Source organism: Vicugna pacos, chromosome 8 (assembly GCF_048564905.1).
Source record: "Vicugna pacos chromosome 8, VicPac4, whole genome shotgun sequence".
Lineage (NCBI taxonomy): Eukaryota > Metazoa > Chordata > Mammalia > Artiodactyla > Camelidae > Vicugna > Vicugna pacos.
Window position 1 is genome coordinate 39815139 of NC_132994.1, and position 20098 is coordinate 39835236.

Here is a 20098-nt window from a genome sequence, read left to right on the forward strand (position 1 = left end):
AGACTCAAAACGGAAGCCTAGAGATCTGAATCTAGAACCCAGACTTCCGGACTCCCATCTGATTTCTCCCCGGATTCACTCTGGCTATTCAGCAGAACAGACCCTTCCGGACCCACTGGCCTTCACACTCCCGTGGGGCCCCAAGAACTCGAAGGCTCGAGAAGCTTCACCAGGACCCCACCACTAGCCAGCACTAACGCAAAGGCACATTTCTGAGCCTTTGGCTCAGCGTATCTGACCACCCGGCCGCCACTACAGGGTCGAAACCCGGAAACCGGAAATGACGAACTTCGCCCCAGCGTCCAGCCACCCGCTATACCGTCACGTCCTGGCACGTGAGGCCGGCCTTAAGCCCAGAGACATCGAGCGAGGATACGGCGCTGAGGGGCTTCTCCGGCTCAGGCCCTGCAAAGCCCAGAAACCGATCCTTAGGTGTCCGTGGCAAATGCCAGACCGGGCGCCTTCACCATCCGAGCAAATCAGCAAATCCCGAGCGGGCGTGGGACAGGCGGCCCACTGGCCAGGCCCAACCAGTCGAACGCGGAACTAGGGAGCAGGCGGAGGCCGGCGCGGGGCTGTTGCTCAGCAGGCCTGGCCTGGCTTTGGGTCCCGGGCCTCCCAGCCAGGGACTCTGCGCCTGCGCTCGCCTGGCCGCTGCCAGCTCTCCCGGCGCGGCCGCGGTCCCGGCTGCTGCGCGCCGCCTGGGTGTCTGGGCCATCCATGGGCTGCAGCGAGGGCCGCGATGACAGATTACGGCGAGGAGCAGCGCAACGAACTGGAGGCTCTGGAGTCCATCTACCCTGACTCCTTCACAGGTGACTTCCGCGGCCGCCGGCCCGCGGCTACCCAGGGGTGGAGTGGGACCGGCCGCAGTCGCTACGGCCCTCGGCGTCCCGGACCAGGATGGAGAAGCGAACAGCGGGGCTGCATGGCCACTTCGCCCGCCACTCTCTCCTCTAGTTCTCGCAGAGTGTTCAGGCACTTACTAGTAACTCCACGGCTGTTTCCCCTTCTCCGTTTGTTCCCTGAAATCTGGAAGTCTGGGCGAGGCTGCGAGGGCCCTGGAGTGTCAGGCTTGTAATTCAGTCGGGGGCACTTTGGTTTTCGTGCTACTTAACAGCAGCGCGAGGTTTAGAGAATTACACGAAAATAGATACCCCAAGTGGAAGTAGTCTTTGCAGAACCGCGGAAGTGCCAGTTTTCACATTTTCACCTTTATTCAGGTAGAAAGCTATTTTTCGTACGGTGGTGTTTTAAAGTTTATGGGATTCAGAGTTCTCGGAGTTACCCAGAATCAGTTTTGAGAGTAGCGTTGTTTCTGAAGTTTGTCGTTTTTTTCTTTTCTTTCTTTCTTTTTCTTGTCTTTCTTTCTTCTTCTTCTTCTTCTTTTTTTTTTTTTTAACATCCTTACATTCTGCAGAATGCCCAATGAATGAGGTGGCCCAAATTTCAGTTTCACTGTAAGACCATGCGTAATTAGACAAATGCTAGAATATCAGATATCACCTAACCTGGCTTCCTCTTGCTACAAGCAAGGTAATGGAGGCTCAGGAAAGGTAAGTGGCTTTGCTATGGGTTGGCCAGCAAGTTAGCGGCAGGACTAGTACTCAGAGATTTGGGACTTGGGATCTAGCTGCACCTGGGATGTGGGGGAGCAGAAGATTACTTGGTAAATTGGGCTAATATAAAATGTTATTGAGAAGTTTATTAGGTATATTTTAAAGGAAGAGAATTTTTCTGTATTAAACCATCCTTCAGATAATTTCTGAAGACGCTGCAAGATAATAACCATATCAATATGGTTTCTCTCACATTACACTCAGTTGTTGAGAGGTGATGTAATAAAGCCAATATGAGCGAGGATCGCCTAGGTTTGTGGGATTTACATTCCCTATCCCTTCCTTTGAGTGCTGTCCATCATTGATTGTCAGAATTCAGGGTGTAAGGTATGTTATTTTAACTCATAACACCAACCCCTCTCCCTTTACATTGCTTAGCTTAGTTTTCTTAGCTCCACCTTTTGATCACTGCTTGCAACAGTAGCAAATTTTGTTCTGCTTTGCCAACAGGCAGATGTCTCTCAGCTATCCCTGTATAGCTCCAGTCCTGTTCATGTTCTCTCTCACCAGCAGTACAGCTATGCTGTGAGGATGTTAAGGGGATGAGTGAAGAGGGGTTTGAGAGTGTCATTAACTGGGTGAGTGTGTATGGAGTCTGGCTCCCTTCTCTATCCTTGCTTACATATCAATGTCTAAATAAAATAGAATATAGGGTCATTTATTCTTAACCGAGACATTTGGTCATTTCTAGAACACTGGAAATGTAACAGGCATGAACACAGGGTAGGCAGAGTTAAGAAAGCATAAGATGTGCTATTCTTTTCATTTCTTTGGACGTAAGGTATCACTCATTATATACTGTGCACGTAAGCATTTATAAAAGTGATACATTTTTAACCCTAAAATTTTTTTTCTTTAAAATTGTACCAGGCTCTGATATAGTTCAGTATGTGAAATTCTTGTCAGATGGAAAGTGCTTGAGGATTCTGAGCCAGGGTAACAAAAGACAATTTGTGAATCTTTGACACATCAAGTAATCTGCAATATCAGCTGAGTCCATCTGTCTCTGATTCCTATCAGCATTCCTACAATTGCAATAAACAAATTAAAGTGAGAAGTCTTGATTTATAGTACTTTAGAAACTTTGCATTACTTACAGTCAGATTCTTTATGAAACCTCAAGGAAGAGGCACGGGGCTTTGGAATAACATACTTTCATGTTTGGTCTTTTGAAATCTTGAGGATTTGCAAGGTTTACTGGTTTACAGCCTTCTTTCATGCTGATGATTTCATACTTTAATATTTTCATACCAAGTTTAAGAACGAGAGCTTGCTTGTGTCAGTTTGCCAAGGAACACTAATTGGTAGTTTTCGTATCTCATTTTGAATCACATTTAACAGTAGATTTGGTAAATGCCCAATGCTGTTGATGAAGGATGTAGATACTTTTTTTTTTTTAAATAAATGGCTGAGTGCTGACAGAGAAGCCTTTGTTAAGTGTATCATGACCCACTTGTGGATGCTGAAGAGACACAATCCAGCCGACCATAGTCCATTTTCTACAACTGCATGGGGCTACAACCACACCTTAGAAATGCCATCTTTAAAATTTTGGCCTCTGAAATTTCTCTTTTGTCTATAAACTTTGTAGCCCTACAGTTCTTTCATTTCCATGCTTTTAATGGACACGCCTCTCATCATGAATTCTCACGGACTGATATTTTATCATCCTCTTTCCTGTTCTTCTTGCCTCCCTGTCCTGTCTGGCTTCCAAGGTTAGGCAGTTCAGTGATGTTCTTACTAGCATTCCCATGCTCTCATTTACTATATGGTTTCCTTATTTACTAAATATTTTCTCTATTTATTGTTAGAAGCTCAGTCTCTTGGGGAAAGACATCAGATAAGTAATTTACAGCACAGCAGATGATTGCTTTATGGAGATATGTGTAGAATGCAGCCTGAGCAAAGGGAGAAGGGACAATCTGAGGACTGTTTTGGAGGACTGAGGGGTGATGAGGAGTTGTGTGAATGAGACTGAGGGAAGGGGCAAGTGTGCAGAAGGGTGACTGAGAGAGCAGAGTGTGTTCAAAGAACCAGTAGCTGGGTATGGCTAGAATGTAAAGTGAGAAGTGAGAGTCATGGAAAATGAGACCTGACAAATCAGTAAGCAGGGGCCAGATCACAGAGGGCGTTGTTAGCTACTGAGATGTGATCTTACAGGCCCTTTCCTCCCCACCCCCTGCCCCGTGCCCCAGCTACACAGACACACAGGGCGTGTTGTAGACACTGCCATGTCAGACCTGGATCTCAGTACTCAGGTGGCTTCTCTTGAGTTTGTTATTACCTTTGTGGTTGCTGCTTTTCTTTTAATATCTGGCACTTTTTCCTCTTCCTACTTTTTTCCCCCAATTCAGAATGCCTTACATGGCTGAAATTGGCCCTTGTTTCTCTTTATTTTCTCTAGCGACTTCATTTAGTCTAATGACTCCCAAATTAAAATCAGGCCCAACTCTCTTTAATGCCATTTGCCCATTTCTAAATGCATACTTGATACTTCTAACTGAAAGTACTCTGTGTCCTTCAAATATATATGGGTTTTCTTTTCTGTTTCTTGTTTTTGTTTGTGGCACATTCTCTGCCTGCAAATTCAAGTTGGCATCCATCAACATATTAGATTTTTTCCCTGTTCCCTGCTATTCCCTTTGCTACCAGCCTAGTTCAGAACCTCATTAACTTTGCCGAGATGATTTCGGTAGCTACCTAGTTTCATCCTGCCTCTAGCCTTGTTTTTCTCTTTCCATTTTATGCACTGTTGCTAGATTTATCCTCTATGTTTAGAAATAGAATTCTGACCTTATTACTGCTGCTAAAAAAAGCTATCACTGTCCACGCTAAACTTTAAATTGTATTTTCAACTTGTTTTCTTTACCACGCATACATCCACCAATGGAATAATTTCTAATTCCTTGTGTATTCCTTAAGCTTTTCCCTTGCTGCCATGTTTCTCTGACCTACAGTCCTTTTCTCCATCTGTACTTACCGGTGTGCCTTAATTCACTGCCTAGCTCAAATGACTTCCCTGGAATTTCTCAGCTGAAAAAAAATTTTTCTTTTTAAATGAAATTCTATACAGTAAATTTATTCAGTTCTGCTAGTTACTAGCCTGTATAGCTTTGGGCACATTATTTAAAAGCTCTTTATCTCAGTTTCCACATCTATAAAATTGGAATGATACTATATTTAGCTGATTCTAAGACATTTTTCACATTTAAACATCTCTGAAATACGATGTTATCTTATAATTGATTGCATATCATAGTTTAGTTGGCGTTTTCCTTTTTCTTTCTTATTGGTACATAAGGTAGGGTGCTTCACATACTTGATGGCGTCTTAAATTTGGTGAAATACGGTAACAGTATAATATTTAATGGTTTTAGTGTGAGAAATAAAGGATCTTTGTATAGATGCATAGAACAGTACAGGTGCAGAGTAATGCCCAATAAATGTTAGCTGTTGTTGGGTGTAGGTGACCCCTAACTTACAGCCTCATGGAGCCCTAAAAAATGATAATAAGTTGGAATGTCATTGGGTTGAACCCTCATGTTTATAGTTGCAATGCTTGCAGTTTATGACATGTAAATGCTAAAGTTGGTCATGAAAAGAAATAAGAATGAAATATATTTACACACATTTGTTAGAAAAAGTGTAGGGCCAGTCATATTTAAAAGCTTTATTATAATTGCCTCTTAGGTATAATTACTTTTTCAGCATCGGCTGGACTGCTGAGGCCAATTAAAATATGAGTGCAGTGAGTCTTTTATCTTCCTGACAAACACCTTTCTACTAATCTTAGATGTTCGTCATTGATTCAAGTACTTTTAAACTTCCATTAAAATGAGGGCGTATCTCTTGAAAATTTGATTGATAATGAATATTTACGAAGACTTCAGAAATTTTCAAGTAGGAAAAGCTGAGTAGTTTCCGTGGTGACTTCTTCAGGGATCCCTGTGCTCTTTCATTTCAGAAAGAGGCCGCTGAGCTGCTCCCAACCTTGACGGGGCCAGTGCTTCCTCGGCCTGGAACGAAGCACAGAGTTTTCTCGTGGGCTCAGCCGCAATCACGAGTGGCTTGAGTTTTCCTTGTTTACTCTTGTAATCGTTCTAAGTATGAGTTTTCTTTGTTACTGTCTTTCTCCTTTCATTCAGTTAGCTTATTAGCTCTTTCATTCAGCCAAAATTTACTGAGTTTCTCAGTACTGCCAGGCACTGACCCAGAAGTTCTCAGAGTTAGTACAGTACTCTTGTGGGGGAACAGATCATAAACAGACGTATAGTATCAAATAGACATCAAGCTGTAAAGTGGTATATACAGCTTTCTTATTTATGTAAATGTTGACTTACATGTCTCACTTAACAAATTGTAAGCAATTTGATGTTTGGATTTACAGATAATTTTATAAATCTGTGAAAGATGGTAGAGGCTCAATAATTTGTAAGTATAAACTATGAAATTTGGTTCTAGAGATGACGTGGGAGAAAGAGATAGCTAGAAGACACAAACTCTGACAACTTAATATTCACCTTTGTCATGGAGATTCTGAATTATGCTTCAGAATATATAAGCTTAAAAATTAATGGCAATACTGAGTATTTATCAGTGGGTAGTTTCTAATGAGAAACATCAAACTTTTTTGCCATTCCATTTGGGAATTTTTTTAGAATGTAGTTTTCTATATATAGGTGGAAATTTTGAATTAAAAAGTAAATTACTTAGTTATTTTAATTGATTTGGTATAACTTCAATAGTGTATCTAGTACAGATAGTTCTTTTCGGATTAAAGAAAACTGTAGATTTAAATAGAAATTGATGGACGTTTTATCACTTGATTGTTCTGTTCAGTCTGTTATTTGTGGAAGGGGAAATACAGGCTAGGGATCAGTTTCCAGGACTGGATATTGACATTTTGCTCGTAAACAAAAGCATGTGCCTTCGGAAGCATCTTAATAACTTTACCTCTGTGTATATTTTCTTGCAGTATTATCAGAAAATCCACCCAGCTTCACCATTACCGTGACATCTGAGGCCGGAGAAAATGATGAAAGTAAGTCTAATCAAAAATATTTGCAGTTTTCCTAAGCCTCTCAGGAATTTTATTCATCCTGCAGCCATTGTGCTGGGCCTTGCACATGTGGAATGCTAAGGTGCTGTTGAGAATCTAGTGTGAATGTTACGGGTTTCTTGTCAGTACTTACTATGTAATAATAGAGAGGAAGTCAAGAGGTGTATTGACACAGTAAGCTTAATTTTTAAAAGTGAAACAGACATTAACAATACAGCAGATAGAGAAAGTGCAGGAGATTTTTGTCCAAAACAAGAGTTTGGATACACACGTAATTTAGTAGTTGTGTGGTAGTCCATTGAATACCATGGATTTTTTCCTGTTTGGATATTTGAAGTGTTTACTGGATATTTGCTGTTATAAATTGGGCTGGATAAATACCAGTCTGCATGTTTTCCTTTCTTTAGGGATGGATATTCTATTGTTATTTAAATATGTATATACATAAAACCAGATAAAAGCCAGTATTAACGTAACTGTGGAACTAAGACAATTATACAAACTGAAATAAAGCAGCTGTAAAACTAATAAAAAAATTAAGTAAATTAATTTAAATTTGGCACGTCAGGAGAGGAATGTCTGAAGTTCGTTTCCACCTTTAGTCCAGTTCAGTTAATGTTGTAATTTGATAGAGACATTATATTAAGTTGGTGTTAACCCAAGGATTTTTTTTTCCCCTGTTAAGCTAGCCAACTGAAATTCTGCCATGAGCAGTCAGTAATACCAATATTAGTGGTATCACTTGATAACTCTCAATCTGTCTTGTACAATTGAAAATGAGGTTAGCATTGAGGTATTACTGAACTCTGAATTAAAAAGATGTTGGATACAGTTATTTACATATGTTTTTATAGATGGATATTATTTATAAATATGTATATAAAATCTCAGCTACAACATGAGCATCCTTTTACATTTTGTTTAAAATGTGAATATATGCATAGAAAGATACTTTAAAGTAATCTTTAAAAAATACTTTTAAGATACTTTAAATATACCAAAATGAGAACAGTGATCTCTTCCTGAAGATGGGATTATTATTGATTTTATTTTTCCCTTAATATATTCCTAAGTTTTCTATAGTGTCTATTACATCATATAGTAGAATCAATAAATTTAAAGAAAAAACCTTCTGAATGTTCTAGCAATAAAATTAGAAATGTGCTAAATAAAAAAAAGAAGAAAAATGCCTTAAAGACATTGTATATCTTACTGACCTAACACTCTTTCTTATATCCATTGACTCATAAAATTCTTTATTCGTCATACACATGAAATTCTTTGTTCATCATACATAAAATTGAAACAAAATATCAAACTGGTACATTTTAAGGTTTTTTTTTCCCCCTTCCCAAGGAGAGAGAAACCTAGATTTCAGTTAAAATCACCAAAATCAGGAGGTTTTAATAATTAAAGTATGAGTTACAGGAAAAGGTGAAATCTAGACAAAAGGTCATTGTGACTAATAAGTTTTAACCGAAAATATTTAGCACTTCTACTCAGTTGCACATTGCCTGGCGAAATTGAGAATTCATCAGGCCAGGTAGCAGAGAGATACTTTGCACTAATGTGCCTGTGAAAATCTCACACCTCTACAAGTGTCAGATCTGTAAACTGGCACAGGCCAAAAAACTGAGGGAGAATGTATGGATGAGTAAGGGTAAAAGTTTCTCAGATAACCTCTCAAACTGTCCATTCAAAACCATGTCCTCTAGCAATGCCTACTGTCATTGTACAGATAGAAACATGGACTCCAGGGCTGAAGTCAGATCTGCTCTGAAAACTGTCTCTGGTAGGGACCTGAAAATGAGCCTAAGGAAGTACTTCTTCTATGTGTCACAGTCAGTGCCTTTTGTTCATCTGTCTCTTATTCATTCTCTTTCTCAGACAAGCAATATGGTGAAATCGGTGAAATACTCACATGTAGTAAATGTATTTCATGTTAGAAGTGATTTTTAGTATTCCTGTGATTTGTTTTCACTTATCTTTGTGGTATGTGTTGTTTGTATTAGTGATGACCTATCTGGTCTCATAGTAACCTTGTTATTTTGTAGGAAAATTGTTCGTTGACACATCATAAAATAATTACTGGTTCAACAAATATGTTGACCTCTCTGTACTTTACATTTTAAGGTATTCATATCAAGCTCTTATCTTGTGTCTTCAGCTGTCCAGGCTACCCTCAAGTTTACATACAGTGAAAAATACCCAGATGAAGCCCCCCTTTATGAAATATTCTCCCAGTTAAATCTAGAAGATACTGATGTCTCAGACATTTTGAAATTATTAGCATTACAGGTAAGGAAATAACAAGTTTTGTAATGGCATTATTTTATTGGCCTTAAATATTATATATTAATTTTAAGAGTCAGAAAATGCTATTAAATATGTATAGCCTGTATATTAAACAAGCAGAATTCAGGATATGAGTGTGTGTGTGTGTGTGTGTGTGTGTGTGTTTACAAAGCATTTTTATTTTTGTTCTCCACTTTAAAATTTGAGTAAGAGAAGTTCTCCCTATACCCTTATTTGAAATTCAGTCAGCCCTGTGACTTTTGTGATAAAAAGGTGATAGAAAGTCCAGTTAGGTACTATAAGTTATAAACACAGTTTTGGTTTGGTTCTCAGAATATCTAGTCCCATGTGCATTTAAAAATTCCAGCTCTTAAAAAAAACCTAAAACTCCCAACCCCTCTGACCTGCTGCAGGCTGGTTGCCTACAATCTGGTAAGAGGGGTGGTGACGAATACATTTCTTTTCTTTCCTATCTCCCCTTCTCCCTAAGCTTACAAACAGCAGCAGTGGTTTCTAACTCCTCCAAAAGAAGATGTTGTGTGGAAAAAAAGAATGGGTATTGGAAAGTTCCTACCTGGCTAGTTCTCTGGTGGGATGGCTCCTTACTCTGGGCATGGCAGATATGTGAAGCTCTCTCTTGTTTAGGTAGAGAATTTTTATGGATTCTTCAGAGCAGGGAGTAGGGAGGGCAACTAAAATCTTACTCCACCATCTTAAAAGCAGGAATCCTGGTTTTGTTCGTTTTGGTAAGAAGAGCTGACAAAAAACATGTCTCCACCTTAAATGTGACGTGTATATTTCAAGAAGTAGAGGTGCTCTGAATGCTGATATTTTAGAAATATCTGGAGCTGTTAGAGAATGAAGAGGGAAACATGATTTCTCAAATGTTAATTGATGCTGATCCTGGGCCGTGTTCACTCCATTACCCAGTATGAAGTTATATCATTTGGTTTAACATGCTTCATTTAAAAACGCTGGAGACAGTGTGGGACAATATACTATATTCAGTCAGTCATGTGTTAATGTAAGTTATTTGAGCTGAGTGATTTTTTTAAAATACACATTTTATATTTTATTTATACTCAAGCTCCTTCCTTTCAAAAAGGAAATTTTGATTTCTTTCTGATACTTAACTGAGATCTGATGTATTGAGGGAATATATTTGTATTTTTTCTCTAAAAATAGTTATATTAATTTTTAATTATCAGAATAATTAATTTATATTACAGAAAACTCAGAAAATATGGAAAATCTGAAGAAAAAAATAAAGATTCCTCTTAATCTGAGTAACCCAGGTGTAACTGCTTAGTAACACTTTGGTGTGATATAGTTCCAGACTTTTTTACTTATGCTTATGTTTTATAGTCTCCCTCCCCCACCCCAGGTTAGGTCATCCTATACATAGTATTTTGTGACATTCTTTTTTTCACATAACAATATATATCAGCATCTTTCCATTTTAGTAAACATATATATGGATTGTCATTTTTGATAACTTCATAGCATTTCACAGGATGTATGTGTAATTACACATGTGCTTTTTGAGACATCTTGAATTTCTCATTTTTTGCCTGATTTAATACATAATTCTTCGAACATTCTTATATATCACCATTTGTAAATCTTTAGAGCAGGGTGTCTATTGAATCGCTAGTCCCTGGCACATAGTAGACACTCAAATATTTTTTGAATAAATGAAAAGAATGAATTACTGATGAGTATACTGGTGCTTTCTAGAAGTAGGATTGCCAGATTAAAGGTTATGCAGGCTTTCAATACATACTGCCAAGTCGACCCTTAAAGTGGTTGTACCAAGTTATCCTCTCACTGTAGCCATTGAGGTGTCTGCCCACTTTTGCTAGCACTAGGTATTTTCATTTAGAAAGAAAAAATGATGGTAAGATGAAAATAGTACATAATTATAATCGGAAATTCTTTAATTACTAGTGATGTGGAAGTCTTCATGTAACTTCTAGTTGTCTAGTTTTCATATGAATGCTGCTTTTTTTGCTTTTCTATTGGAATACTTAACTTTTTAAAAAGAGATCCTACTGGGATTTATCTTTGAAATGTATCAGGTTTAAGTTAGGTGGCCAGATACCATTCCCCCTCTCACAGACTTTATACTCTGGTGAGGAACATGGACCAGCAAACTGGAAATCATGATTCTCTGTGAAAAATGCTCTGATGGGTGAAGTAGCAGATTGGATGAGTGGGCATAGATTTGAGGCACTGGAGAGCTTCCAAGGTGAAGCTGGGACTGAAGGAAAAGTTTTCCAGGCAATAAAGAGAGTAGAAGAGTTTGAGGGTGGAGGAGTAAGCTTGTGAAGAGGCATGGGAGACAGAGAGAGAGAGCGAGATCATTATTTCCTTCTGGAACTTCCGGTCATTCTAAAATTACTTGAGCTTGGAATTTGAGATTGGTGGTAACATGTGTTAGAACTAAAAAGGTTAATTCCCAAAGGATTTTCTAAACTGTTTAGAATGAATGGTCTTGCTCCTTACAGGTTTGGGAAGCTAATGGGATTTTTAAGCAAGAGTCTGAATAGATGAGTTCTGTGTGTACTGAAATGTCAGAGAAGTTGATGTCAGAGGTGACAAGACCAGAGATTTTGAGAAGACTGGTTAAGAGTTTCTTGTAATATTACAAACTGAAGGGGATGGTACCCTGGATTAAGGAATAATAACAGCATTGATGGAGAACAGTAGGTGGATTTAAATGACATTTAAGAATAAATAAGAGGTAGTGATAGAGCTTATGATGAGGTGGGAATGTTCAGGCTGGCTGGATGGTGTATGATTCTTTGAGATGGAAAACTTAGAAACAGATTTGTGGAGAAGTGATGGTTTGTGTTGAGACACAGTTTTAAAACTGGTTTGGCAGTCAGGGGAGAGGTTTATTTAAAGTCAGATTTAGGATGGTTAGCATGAAGACACCGCCAGGAAGCCCCACTGAAGAGGATTACAGGAGCTGGTTTGAAGCCTAGTACTCACCGAGGGCCTGGGAGATGAAATATCCACTCAGATGCCGCTGAGGCCAGTTCTGTCAAAGGAATGCTTGGACATCTTCAAAATCTCTTCTTCTAGGATGGAGATTTTGGCTTGTATATTTTGAATTTTTTGTGGTAGGAGGGGTCTACTCCCTTGGAACCCTATCTTGTTTCTATAAATAAGTTATCTTGTTTTATTATATTCTGCTTTCACGTGACCAACTTCCAAATAGCTTTTGAATTATATCCCTTTCATGAGTTGGAGATGCTTTTATATTTGGTTTTAAACCATTTCAAATAGAAAGAAAAAAAGGTACATAAAGATAAATCATAAAACTATCTACATTCTTTATTATTATACTATATTAGGAAATCACTTTGCCTTCAAAATTCAGTTCATTGTCTCAGCTCTTAAAATACCCCCAAAGAACTAAAGTAATGAAAACATGCTGGAGAACCAGTATTGTTAGCTATTGTAGGAAAATATTTTCTGAATTCTTCTTATGTTTATGCTTATTAAGTAGAATTTATTGAAATACGTATTTTAAGTTGAATATAGCAAATTATAAGACTTTAAAAATGTAAGATACTATTATTTATATACTCAACTGTTAAATGATCCAGGTGTCTGAACTTATGGTATAACTGATATATAATGATAAAATCATAATCGGTAATCATATTATAAATATATGGAGTTTAGTGATTATGCTGAAACATCTTTTTTTCCCATTGGTTAATTGTTTTTATTTTTCTGAGGATTATGTTTCTTACTACAACTTTTTTTTCTGGTTACATAGGCAGAAGAAAACCTTGGTATGGTGATGATCTTTACTTTAGTGACAGGTGTGCAAGAAAAATTAAATGAAATAGTGGATCAAATGAAAACTAGAAGAGAAGAAGAAAAGAAACAAAAAGAAAAAGAAGCAGAAGAAGCTGAAAAGGTATATTTAAAAGGCATGTTTTCTTTCATTCTTCAAATCTTTTTTTTTTTGGTTTGGTTTTTTGTTTTTGTTTTTGCTTTTGGAAGTTTCAGTAATTTTTTGGGGAATCACAGAAATAAACAATAAATTTTAGCAAAGCTTTACTAAGTAAAATTTTAGAAGGTCCCTCATTTAGTTGGTGGTATGGCACAGTAATGATTAATAATCAGTAAAGAAAAGCTCATGCAGGTAAAATCAAGAAGTATAAACTATTTCACTTACAGTATAGAGTTTAGAACTATAAAGCCCTCACCAAAGTGATTTAAATAGTTACTTAATGTAAAGAAAACCTTAGATTCTGAGATGAAGTGAAAAATATAAGCTATGTTGTTAGTGCTGTGAATTGGTGTATATTTAAAACATTAATAACCGACAGCAGCAGCTTTCTTCATAACAGTGAATAGCAGTGGGGATACATAGTATATTATCTTTGTTTTTTGTAATAAAAATAAAAATGACTTTTCCAGAGTAAATTGCCAAAACTAATGAGACTAGCCAGTGCAAGCAGAAATCAGACTAAATGTTGTAAAACTTGAATCCATTTTTCTGTGTTTTTCCTGTAAGCGGCTATATTCACTCGTCTAGAAGGCCATTAGGCTTTATTTTCTAAACTGCTAATCTCGTTTTTTTGTGACATGTCTTTCTTCTTTTCTAAGCAATTATTTCATGGCACTCCAGTTACAATTGAGAATTTCTTAAATTGGAAGGCCAAGTTTGATGCAGAACTCTTGGAAATTAAAAAGAAACGAATGAAAGAAGAAGAACAAGCAGGAAAAAATAAATTAAGTGGTATGACCTGCACCCCCTCCCCATTTCCTGTTCCCCTTAAACCCTTTTATATTACTTCTTATATAGCAAGAGGATCATTTGGGCAGATTCTCATAAGAAAATAATATACTTAGGCATCTAGGACAGAAATAGAAAGCATTCTCTCTATAAGATGATGTTTCTTTATGCATAGTTATAATTAATTTTTTGGCTTATCTTTCATTTAAATATTGCAATGGATAGATCTCAAGATACAGCTAGCATGACTTTTAGTATCATAAGCCTTAGGAGTGCTAGAGTCAACCCCACTTGTTTTTCTAGGACTCTAAGGTAGGCTAAGTTTTAACTTGTTCATTTTAATGCAGATGCATTTTGTATGCTTCTTAGCTACTTACTGAGTTCATAAATTTATTGAAATTCCCAGAAAAATAGGTTTTCAGACTTGTTTTCTTTAATTATTGTACCTTTGAAAAAGTTGTAGGGAAAATGGGGGGAAACTCTGCCATTCAAATTGAAATACGTTTATTTCTTATAGGGAGACAGCTGTTTGAAACAGATCATAATCTCGACACATCTGATATCCAGTTCTTGGAAGATGGTAAGATAATATTAGAATTCCACATGTACATAATGTGCTATTTTTAATATTAAACCAGGAGAATTGGAGTGGTCACTTAATATATAATTTTTCATCCCAGGGCTGTAAAGAAATATATTTTGAAGAATAAATTCTAATGTGTGATTATACATGAAGCCATAGCAATGTATTTTTTAAAGTATATTTTATCAAAGATAGCACTGGGTAAACAGTGTGGTCACATTAGCCTCTAACAACTGGTCATAAATCAAGTCACCGTGACTCAGGTGACTTGGTTTCCTCAAATTTCTAGTATCACGGATCTCTGGAAACTGTAATGCATAATCTGTCTTGGAGCTGTATAAAAATCTCTATCCCAGAACTCCTAGCATGCTGTCTAACCAGAAATCTTACATTTCATACCACTCTACTGTCTGGACATCTAGTCCCTTATGCTTTTCTTCTCTTTTTCATCCTAACCCTTACTTACCCTCTTTTAGTCTTCATTCATCCATGTCCATCCATCCACAAATACTGCATCCCTGCTATTAGCCAGGCATCGTCCTGGCTGCTGAGGATACAGCAGAGAACAACTAGACAAATTCCCTGTCCTCACAGAGCTTGAAGACTGTATGTGTTTCTTAAACTGGGCTCCATACTCGGTCAGCACTCCAGCAGCACCCTGGGGTCTCCACTCCGTCATCCTTCTGTCACGCCCGTCATGCCAGTTGGGGGTCCTGTAGCATCTTGCCTTTCAGCCTTGTTCCTGGACTATCTTCTGGAGAAGATTATAAATCAACTGTTGATGTGGCCCACTGCTGAATCATGCCTCTTAACCTGAGCTGGGCTCTTACTGACACTCAGCTTTTTTTTTTTTTTAATATCTTATTACATTCTTGCTCTGAAGTTTTTAGTCTCAAAAAAACCAACCAACCAACCAGCCAAACAAAACCCCCCAAAAACCCCAAAACAAAAAACAGGGATGTCCTTATCTGTCCTCCCTCTCATTTTAGGAGGTTATTTTACTTTGTTTTGTTGAGAAATTCTGAATCCGGAAAGCTTGGGCTCATTCTCTCTTGAACTTGAAAAGTTTTACTGTCTAATCATTTTTGACTCTTTTCCTGTCTAACGGATTATTTTTTCATATCCAATAACTTACCAAAAGTTCTCTGTTGATTCTGCCTCTGAAATGTCTTTTCAACTCTTTTTTCCTGATTTGAAAGTTTTATTGTTTTTCAACTGGACTTTTGTAAGAGCTTCATAAATGAGCTCCCTGCTTCAGGGTCTTTATATACCCTGTAGTCACTCACTACCTCTAAGGCAGCATTTCTAAAACCCATGTGTAATCGTGACATTTCTCTCTTGAAAATGCTTTGTGATGTCTCTCTGCTCTTTAGAGGCAAAGGTTGACCTCCATGATCTTTCAGTTTGGCCTCCATCTATGTTATCACCAGATATCTTTCCTCAAGAATCTCATGTTCCAGTTGGAGCTTTTCTCTCGGCCTTTGCATAACCTTCTACCTACAATCACTTCATCCTGGCTCCTTTTCTTGGTGGATTCAAATTTATCATGAAAATATTTCAGATGTCATCTGCTCTTTGCGCCCCTTCGCTACTTCTCCCAGACAGAGTCAGTTATTCTTTGGCTTGGACTTAACAAATTGTGTTTTTATTACTGAACTGTTCTTAGGACTCCTCATTCAGTTGAATGTCAGAGGGCTAGAGTCTGGGAAGGAAAGAGGGTGAACAAAATTTTTGGTGACTTGAGTACTGTAATATCCTGCTTTTATGTGCTACAGACAAACTGAAGAGTGAAGATGTTTAATGCAAAGCCAGGGTGTTGTTTCTTGTAGGGCTTAGACATTTGGAATCTTGGAAAGATATACCATTGGTTGCAGGGGAATGGGTGAGAGTGAAGACCAAGTTAGATGTGTCAATTAATTGCAAGTGTGATTGAGCTTTAATGATGTGTGTATCTCCAGTATTGGAAGAGAGAAACTCCAGGTACAGGTCTTATGGTCAGTGATAATCAACTCTGTGCAACCAGGGTGTGTCATAGTCGTCTTCAACTTAAATAACATGCCAGATCATAAATAATTTGTTCTAGAAAGGCTTTTGTTTTTCATAGCTGGACTTTTAGACTCTAAACTGGAAGCATGAAGTTGCTCTTGAAGTGTGTGAGTCTTTGCTGGCCAGCACAGATGGCCGTTGGTGTGATTACAGCAGTAGTTTGGGGTTTCATTGCACCTCACGTGCACGTTCGGAGGTCTCTGGCTCTGGCAGTGAGTTGTGTCTTTTATTTCTGAGTATGGCTGAAGGTGAAATCTTCCATCTTTTGCAGCTGGAAACAATGTGGAGGTAGATGAGTCTTTGTTCCAGGAGATGGATGACTTGGATCTGGAGGATGACGAGGATGACCCAGACTACAATCCTGCCGACCCGGAGAGTGACCTGACCGACTAATGAACTGTCCCCGGAGAGGCTTGACTGCCACAGCATCTGTGGCTACGCTGAGAGGGTGTTGATTTTCCTTTCTTTTTTCTAAGAAAAAATAATTTCCAGGAGAATATTCTTCTGATAGCTTTCATCATTGAACTTAATAAACTGATCTTAAAATTTCAAATATTAAAATGTTCCTTTCCTCTTATTGGTGGGAAGAAGGTCACATATTGAAAGTCATTTAATGTTGGAGAGAGATCCTGCCTGTAACACCAAGACCAGAAGATTGGCTGCTGCTGTGCACAGGTGTGGGTTTACATATAGGGGCTGGACCAACTTGGAGCTTCTGTGCTGGGGACAGTGGTGGCTTTGGACTCTAAGGGTTGTCATTCATATAAGATAGAAGACTGCGGTGAACAGAATAGTAAACCTCCTGAGTTCTAGCCTTAGGGCACGATAAATTTAAGTCGTAACAAAACCAGAAGCCCATATTATAGTCAGGAATAAAATGGACTTTAGTCCTATAGTAATATTTGAATCAGAATCATCTGTGGAATTATTATAAAGTGTGTACTCCTAGGCCTTTCTCAGTTTAAATTAATAAACTAAACCTCAATCAGAATTTTAAAACTGAAATCTGCCAGTGATACAGGTGATTGTGATGGACACCCCTGGTTACGAACCACTATCCTACAGTTGTCTATAAAGTACGATGTTCCCTGACTTCTCATTGACCAGGCGGAAGTGGTCTGAATTCTTGGGGTTGTACACTGCCTGCAAGAGTAGCACACATCTATTTTCATGTACCCTTCTTAATAGTTTGAAATGATTGACCTGGGGGCTTCAAGTAGGAAAACTAGGCTTCATGCAACTTATCCAGTCACTGCAGTTTTGGAGAATTGACTCCTAACCCTCATAGGAAATCACTTGTACTATTGCAAATAGCTGCCTCCATTCAAAAATGCATATGCTGTATACCCACAAATGCAGTAATGTCAATCCCACGTTTAGTTTTGGAGTCAGACCTTATGATCAAAATGAAGTTAAGACAAAACTATCTTTGAGAAATTCAGTACTTTACACCAGCGTTGATCATGGCCAACAAAAAGGAATAGCAGTAATTTTAAATATTATTGTGCAGAGAGAAGTCCAAAAGTTTGTTATGTGAGATTTTGCTTTTTGTAAGGAGAGATGCTTTCTGCAGTTGGTCAGAAGTTGCATAAGAACCTGAAAGAATGACCCAGTTAAGGTTAAGAAAAGCAATGGTGAGCAACGTAGCACTGAGGTCAATGAGGACTTGACCTTGAAATGTCAAGAATGATTCCACTTGCAGCTCACATAAATTTTTAAAGTCTACATTTTATAGGTTTTCTTCAGGGAATTGAATTTCCACCTTTGTCATTTCAGAATGTAGGCAGAATCTAATGAAATAGAAATGAAGACAACCTGTTTAGTTCTAATAATACTCCCCAATATTTTCATCCAGAGTAAATATGAACTTTCCTGTTGGCTCTGTATTCTGGGAATTAACCAAGGACTTGGCTTCTCAAACCGGAGTACACATCATCCCAGGATGTATAACAGCATGGCTAGCGGTATTTGGCGCAATAATTGGCCCATCTTGGATGATCAGTTTTGCTCTCGGATTTGGGAAAATTTTTGTTTTCGTTTTTCTGCTCTTACTGTGTTAAAAACAAACACAAATATGTGTATTAATTGTTGTACCCTTGGAACAATGGCACTGCAGAGGTACCTAATTGTTGAATGAATGAATTACGGAATAGAATACAAAAATCTCATGCATTTTAAAGGTAGAATATGAAAGTTCAAAGAAATGTTCTGTCGGCCATCTGCAGCTTTGAATAATGCTTCTAGATTCTGTTACTTCACGTTCTGCCAGCAAGGATGCCTTAGGGAAAAAGTGGCTAAAAACTAATCTAAGGCAACACATCCGAAAGGTTACATGAACATTTCCTAGTTGAGGTAAAACCGAGAGAGATACCAGTAACATCTCTTACCAGTGAAGAGGATGAGATCATCGGTTGTACTGTCACAACCTCCAGAGATAACATGTGCCAAGAGGTAAAGAGATACATTCTTGGATTCAAGAAGAAAGGAGATTGTGGGTGTTCAATATTTATGTGCTAGCCCATTGTTAGGTGTTATTGAGGTGTGAACAGAATGTAGGTGAACTACAAGTAGCTCAGTGTTTGTCTTTCAGAGAATATACATGACAGGCAACAAAGGGAGGCATATGATTATAGGTCAGAATGAGTCACGAAGTTCAGAATTGTATGGAGTAATTTGAGAGATGCCATTGAGTCTAAAGTGATGGGAAGTTTTTCACAGAAGAAGTGTGAGTTCATATAAATATGTAAATGTGAATGATACTAGCTTCTTCGCTGCTTTAGGCCCTCCTGTGTCAGGGTAACAATTGGCAGAATGCTGCCGAAAACGTGTATTGTGAAGTTTGTAGGCTTCTATTTCATGTTACCTTTGTTGGGCAAACTCATCAAAGGACTTGGAAAGAAAGGAGGTAAGTTGGATGCACTGAATCCCCTTCGTTAGTAAAAGATGGGAAAATGCTGGTGAAGGTTCAAGAATATAAAGGGTCATCAAACCAAAAATTCAAATAACAGTGCTATGCAGAACTATAATGGCACCCGAGGTAAAAGGAAAAATCAGCAATTATTTAAAGTTTAGATATTTCACTTTTCATGTATATTAATTTTCATTTTCAAAAGTACTGCATTAAAATATTATTTATCTTAGTTACAGAGTTTTATGCATCTCCTTAAATCTTGCACCTGAGGTTAAGTGCCTCACTCACCTTACCGTCATCCATGGTATTTCAAAAAGGCTCTCAGGGTTTCCTGGTCTCCATCCCCAAGAATATTAGGTAGAAAGACCAGGAAGAGAAACGATGTAGAGCTTTCAGGTCAAATGGGCTTCTTGGCATAAATGAAAGTGCTCAGTGGACGAACAAACTGAAGCCATGTTGTTACCAGCCCCAAGCAGATGGTTAAGGTAAAGTAGTGAAGGGCATGAAATCACAGCAGTGTGGGCTGCAACCACGTGCCCAAGACTTTAAAAAATAGGTCATTGGCCTTAATCACATCAGTCCAAACTTACTTCAATATGATATAATCATCAGATAAAAATAAATTATACTCCAAATACGGTGGTATCTTTAATAGATTGATTTTTGTGGAACTCCTTTGACCATTTTGAAAATATAGATCTAGAATATTTTCCACCTATACTTTTGAAATAAACTTATTGATATTAATTAGGATGTATCTAGTGACATTTAAATTTTGTTTTTAAAGTATCAGACTGATTCATTTCTATTTAAAGGCCTTTAAGAC

The 20098-nt window shown here is 38.0% G+C and overlaps 1 protein-coding gene across 2 annotated transcripts; it reads left to right on the plus strand.

The window, feature by feature from the left end:
- Positions 1 to 374: 374 nt before the first annotated feature.
- Positions 375 to 16922, plus strand: RWDD1 (RWD domain containing 1). 2 transcript variants are annotated; one of them, XM_006205682.4, is made up of 7 exons: positions 375 to 815; positions 6595 to 6660; positions 8846 to 8976; positions 12764 to 12907; positions 13603 to 13735; positions 14250 to 14312; positions 16633 to 16922. In XM_006205682.4, the coding sequence occupies exons 1-7, from the start codon at positions 743 to 745 to the stop codon at positions 16752 to 16754; spliced, it is 732 nt and encodes a 243-aa protein (XP_006205744.1). In that variant the 5' UTR covers positions 375 to 742; the 3' UTR covers positions 16755 to 16922. The 2 variants fall into 2 exon arrangements, with proteins under 2 accessions (XP_006205744.1, XP_072821872.1); XM_072965771.1 differs by lacking the exon at positions 375 to 815 and adding an exon at positions 5612 to 5723.
- The last annotated feature ends 3176 nt before the right edge of the window (positions 16923 to 20098 follow it).

What these genes read in the sequence shown, in the direction of transcription:
- RWDD1 (XM_006205682.4), top strand. Translation starts at nt 743, where the DNA reads ATGACAGATTACGGCGAGGAGCAGCGCAACGAACTGGAGGCTCTGGAG. An exon ending in GGCCGGAGAAAATGATGAAA is followed by an intron (nt 6,661 to 8,845) that starts GTAAGTCTAATC and finishes TTGTGTCTTCAG; the next exon opens with CTGTCCAGGCTACCCTCAAG. An exon ending in TGAAATTATTAGCATTACAG is followed by an intron (nt 8,977 to 12,763) that starts GTAAGGAAATAA and finishes CTGGTTACATAG; the next exon opens with GCAGAAGAAAACCTTGGTAT.